Source organism: Limulus polyphemus, unplaced genomic scaffold (assembly GCF_000517525.1).
Source record: "Limulus polyphemus unplaced genomic scaffold, Limulus_polyphemus-2.1.2 Scaffold42, whole genome shotgun sequence".
NCBI classification, from domain to species: domain Eukaryota; kingdom Metazoa; phylum Arthropoda; class Merostomata; order Xiphosura; family Limulidae; genus Limulus; species Limulus polyphemus.
In genome coordinates, this window is record NW_013665652.1 from 406,800 (window position 1) to 412,799 (window position 6,000).

General features: G+C 31.0%; 1 protein-coding gene across 1 annotated transcript in view; it reads right to left on the bottom strand.

The window, feature by feature from the left end:
• LOC106461994 (nephrin-like) overlaps nucleotides 1-6,000 on the bottom strand; it is a 114,205-nt gene that overhangs the window by 23,321 nt on the left and 84,884 nt on the right. The window contains exons 11-14 of the mRNA XM_022389216.1: nucleotides 4,316-4,559; nucleotides 2,676-2,954; nucleotides 1,496-1,804; nucleotides 792-1,070 (exon numbers count right to left, since the gene is read on the bottom strand). Coding sequence (XP_022244924.1) covers nucleotides 792-1,070; nucleotides 1,496-1,804; nucleotides 2,676-2,954; nucleotides 4,316-4,559 — 1,111 coding nt within the window. The remainder of the gene's footprint in view (nucleotides 1-791; nucleotides 1,071-1,495; nucleotides 1,805-2,675; nucleotides 2,955-4,315; nucleotides 4,560-6,000) is intronic.

Sequence of the window (6,000 nt, forward strand, 5' to 3'; positions counted from 1 at the left end):
ATATACATACACTATTATAAGGCTGCAAGTTAAATTAATACAGGATTAGAAAAAACAAAAACATTTTTACCTTTGATCGCTTCTTAATGATACACTCATGAAGTATCTTACTTAGAAATCTATAATTACCATAAAAAACTTCATTATAACGCAAACCTCCTAACAAATATTTTATGTATGATCTGCATGAGAAGACTTTGAGTAAAAACGCTTATTAAGAATCCCTTGATATCACATTAATCATGCCTTTTATTCTATAAATGTCATAGTCTCATTGAAGGAATTACACGGATTACTTATAACATAACTTAGTATAAAAATTATTTTAAAACAATATCTTATTATATTTTATTTCATAAAGCTTGTACTAATACACACGCTTGATTAAAGTAAAAAATGCGAAGATTGGAAGTGTTAGGAATCACAGTGATCATATCCATTTTAAAACAGAATATAGTAATTTTTATCAAAGACGACAGAAAAAGCACTTCTCATATATGCACGTCATTTTTGTAGATTTCAAAATTTTCCACCTAACAGTTATTTGTAGTCTTAATATTTCAACTATCTAGAACTGTTTTTAAAATTTGCAAGAGAACGTGACCTTTGGCCTACAGGTTGGTAGTATTCATCGTAATAAAGGTATAAAAGCCACTGTCTTCCTCTTCCTTTAAATTATAAGAAAACATTAACGGAATGAACTTAACGCAATATTTGTGTAACATAAGCAAGTACATGTGAATATATATTAGTATATAAAAGTGTATTAATATATTTCCAATTTTACTTACCTTTTGTTCTCAGAACTAGCTCTTTATTTGGTTGACTGAAACCTAATTGATTTTTAGCAACTACTTGAAAAGTGTATTTGGTTTCGGGTTTGAGATCTTTGAAATTGTAAACGGAAGAAGATATGTTCCGGATAACATTAGAACTTCCATCGCCTTCTTTCTTCCAATAAATGTCGTGCAATTGGGCAAATCCACCATCGAAACCTGATTTCCAAGAAACACAAGCTGAGATGTGAGTAATGTTACACGCACGTAGTTCAGAGGGAGGATCCGGCGTGCCTTTCGAAGAAAAAAGGTTTGTATATATATCTTTAAACAACATAAAATAGACATTTTCGTTATATTTCTTATCATACATAACCATATTTACTAAAATATCATCAATCATTAAATATTTTTCATGAAATATTTTGTTTTAGATTTTTAGAACTACTTATTATATCCAGATTGTCGTAATCAGTTTGCACATTTTCTAATTTGAACCTCTTAACTAATGACTACTACATTAAATGAACTAAGCTAATATGGCAGTTTTATATAAATGTACGCAATATTATTCAAAAATTAAAAGAAAAGTCTAATGAGAACGACATATCAGCTTTTTCAAGTGAACTTGCTTTTGCGTGAAGTGAAATCTCGCAGTTCTGAGAGTTAACATTTTAATCACAAATCAATAGAACAAGTAAAAAGTATGACAAATTTACTTGACTTCACAAGTTGTAAGTCTAATGCGGCTTTCCCAAGGTTGTTTGAAGCGTCACAAGTGTAAATGCCAAAGTCAGCGGATGTTATGTCATATACGTGGAGAATATTGATCCACTTGAAACCTTCTTTTTGCACAGTTTGCACGGTGTACTTCCAAGCATGAATTTCCAAGCTAATAGGCTTTCCATTAAAAAACCAATCGAATGTGACGTCAGGCATTGCTTCTACTACACATTTCATCACAGCAGTTTTTCCTTGGTCGCTGGCAACCTTCGTTTCCATATTTGATTCTAGAAACACTGGCCTATCTACGAAAGAAATAGAGATTCAAATGAATATGTAAAACGTACAATATTTAAAATCGCATGTTATCAGCTACTGTATATATATAGGTTATTTTCTAATGAACAATATAATAATTATCAGTTTTGAAAAGTACAATTAAATGAAAAAAAAATAAACCACATATTTAAGCTTTTGAAGCTATCAAAACACTTAAACTATAAAATAAAAGTGACTTGAAAAAAATGGTGTTTAAGTTACAGAACATTTCAAAATAAGCACTTATAAAAACACAATAATTCACAAAGTCCGCAAACTCAGAAATTAAAAATTGAATTCTTATATAATTATAAGAAAAGCATGTTTACTAATTTAAGTTATCATGCGTATCGATTTTTTCCACGTTCTTCTATTCTATTATTCGTATTCTATTATTGCAGGTTTGTTTGTATGTTTGTAATTAAGCATAAAGCTACACAATGGGCTATCTGTGCTCTGCCCACCACGGGTATCAAAACCCGGACTCTAGCGTTGTAAGTCCGCGGACATACTGTTGTGCCACTAAGGGGCATTATTACAAGAGTCCAACTTTTAACTTGTAATTGAACAGTACTATGCAAAAAAATAGTGAAAAACTCACGTTATTCTTACTTAAAGCTAGATTTATTCTATCATTACAGGAGTCCAACTTTTAACTTGTAATTGAACAACACAATGCAGAAAAAAAAATGAAAAAGTCTAGTGAGTTTTATAATGACCAGTATTTTGCGTAAATTATGCTTAAACTAATCGTCAATAAAAAAAAATCACAGTTTTATTTAACAAAATTAGAATGAATAATAGAATTAACGAGGCAGGCAGGTCAAGATAATTTAATATCGGGAGCTATGTACTCACACATAACGGAAATTTGCACTCGTTCGACATCGTGTTGGCCAATACCGTTGAAGGCTACACACTCATACTCCCCCGAATTGGTTCTTGTTATCTTATCAATTTCCAAGAGAAATTTTCCTGAACTTAAACTCTTGCTCTCCAAAACAGTGTTCAAACCACGTCTTCTCCACGTTACCGTGTCGTGTGTTATTGGATTGGCATCGATCGAACACTCTAAAATACACTTCTCGCCTTCTTTCAGTACAAGGTTTTGGGTAAGGTTTAAAATCGAAGCTGGATCTACACCAAAATGTTGAAAATAGTCTACTGCTGTTGTTATAATATATATTTAATGTCAAATAGCAACAGGAAAGAATTTGATTTTATTTTACTTGTTAATATTCCATTATCATGATTACTCCCACAATATTATTATTATTGCTGACAGTATTTTCTATATTTCGTAATGATATGATTAAACTACTATTTATAATTATTATTAAGTCTGAAAAAATGCTTTTTTTTCTAAAAATAGCTTAGATAAATGTTATTTATCTATACACATATACGTTAATGTGTTATACAAGAAAACATTTGGTATAAAGTTCAAATTCGATGACGAGGAACCCAAGTTGAGACTAATAATGCTTGGAGATGGTTTGAATGGTGTTGACAAAACTTTGTCGAAACGTTGTACATTTGCTGTTATGTTAAACTTATATTAAATGTTTCTTCATTACCCATTCAAGCCGTCTCCAAGCATTATTGGTATAAAGTTCATGTAATTTTTTTTGTTTTCTCTTTTAGTCAAAATTATCTGATAATTTACCGGGTCAAAATTATAAAGTTTGCTAAAAATAATAAAATATGTCTCAATTCATAAAATTTCTATTGTACCTTTTATTTTTACTTATCATTCCTACTTTGTTACTCCCTTTTTCTTTCTCAATTTATGCCAGAAGATGGCGATATAATAGATTTCAGTGCATATATATATCTTAGGAGATTTTATGCAACAAAAATATTAATTCACAATAATAAATTACAATGAGGCCCTTAACATTGACAAATAACGCATTGAACTAAAACACATATCTTACATAAAACATTCAACTCCAGTGATGCGCTTGATGATCCTTCATCATTCTCTGCTATACAATAGTAGGTTCCACTATCTAATCGACTGGCGTTTTGTATTTTAAGAAATGGCCCCTGCGCAGCAATCCTCTGTCTTGCTTGATGAACAAATTGTGAAGGAGGAGGTGGTGGTATTTTGATGTTGCGAAAAGTCCACGTATATTGAATTGGTTGCGGATTCCCTCGCGCAGACATATTCACAACACGTGTTTGAGTTTCTATGATATCAACGGTTTTTGTTGGGATGAAAAATACTGGCTTATCTAAATTGAAATAAATGTAAGTATCGTTAGCAAATTGATATTAAATTGCTTCTTAGATCATTTTTGTCAACTGTTGAGCAAGTTATTGAGTATTAATTAATTAATAACATAGTTTTAGTTCGTTATTATGAAGTGTAAATCTTATATAGTGACAAATCCAAACAGAAGTTGTTTTTTTCCAACAAACATATAATCCACTATATTTATAATTATCATCCTATGGTTTTTGTTGCTTAATGGCTTGGGTGTCTGATTACTTACATAGCACCGACAGAAGAAATACGTCTCTGATGATACCCCGAGTGACTTTATTAACCACTGAACATGTATAAACAGAGTCATCGTCCTCCGATGTGACAGTCTGCTCTATTCTGCTGACCGTCGAAATTCCTCCGTACATAGCATTTAAAAGTTCTTCCTGGTCACTGTGGATTTTCTGATTGTTCTTGAACCAGGTAACAGTGGCGGGGGGTTGACTACTGTCTGTTATGCACACTAAAGAAATCTGTAGCGGATATCGAAAGAATTGTTAAAATGATATTAAAATTCTGTTACTTTAGATAACTTATGAGCAATTCACAAAAACATTATGCAAACTTGTACGATACTATATTATATATTTCAAAATAATCATCCATAATCTAAGTGCGGTTACACTTATTAGTTATTGAGGACTCATTTGCTGTTAATTTGAAATACTTAAAATCCCTACCAAATACTTTTCTCACATGTAATACTTAAATATATGTGTTGCTCCCACTGGCGCAATGCTAAGTCTGAAAGCTTGTGACGCTAAAAATCGGGTTTCGATAGCTGTGGTGGGTACAGTACAGATAGTCCATTGTTTAGTTTTATGCTAAACATATAAACATAAAAAACATTTGTTTGTGTGTGTGTGTGTATGTGCGTATATATATATATATAATATACCTAGTTTTTCAACCAAGATATTTTGTTTTCAAGACAATAGGATCATTCTCTGAGAACAATAACTGACTGGAGAAATAATATGAGATTTAAGGGGATCACACTAGAAATAAAAAAAACGAAGTAGATTTGATTTAGGATATGTTTCAAAGATGACTCAATAAGAATGGTGAGCAATAATGCATAAAAATATCAAAATGAATTATTTCTAAATGTGGACGAAAAACTGCAGAAACCTTCATAATGATTTAAAGTAATTGTTTGTTAAATAATTTTCCAAATAATGAATTGCCTCTTAGGGTATTTAAATAGAATAAAATTTAAAAGTTATAGTTTATCATTAAATACGGAAGTATTTAATAGTAGGGATCGTGCTGAAACAAAATGGTGGCCATAAAAATCGCCCGTTTAAAACCACTTCTAATATATCTGAAAATTCACAATGACTACTTCACAGTACTGGCTGAGCAAAACTAAAGCTTATTGTACTTATAAAGCCGCCTAAATTGCTATATATACGTGTTTATGGATTGAATCAAAATTTCACTATTTCAACGAATTTTCATCTAAATCAGTAAGTGACTTTTCCAGACAAGTGTACGAAAAAAAGAAGACGAAACTAATTACACTTGTTTTTTTCACAGAACTCCTACGTCTGGGGTCTCAATTAAACCTTTTTTTACCAAAAATGATACTAGAATATATATATAAAACGGACGATGCGCTACTTTGGGCATATAGATAGATTTGAGGGTAGGTTGGTAGAGGTTCTGATGAGTAATAAAATCGAATCTGGTGTAAGCGCGTTCTTCGACTCTTGGTATTGTTGGCGCACAAAAATATGGCTAATAAAAAGGAAACAAACAAGTATAATATATATATATATATATATATATTTTTAATTTTATAAAGTCAGGTAGGTATCGATATATACTTAAATTAGCTAGCTGTGGCAATATAGAAACTTTTAATGCTATAAAAAGTATTGAAACAAGAAAGTCAAAACTACAAACCTGTTG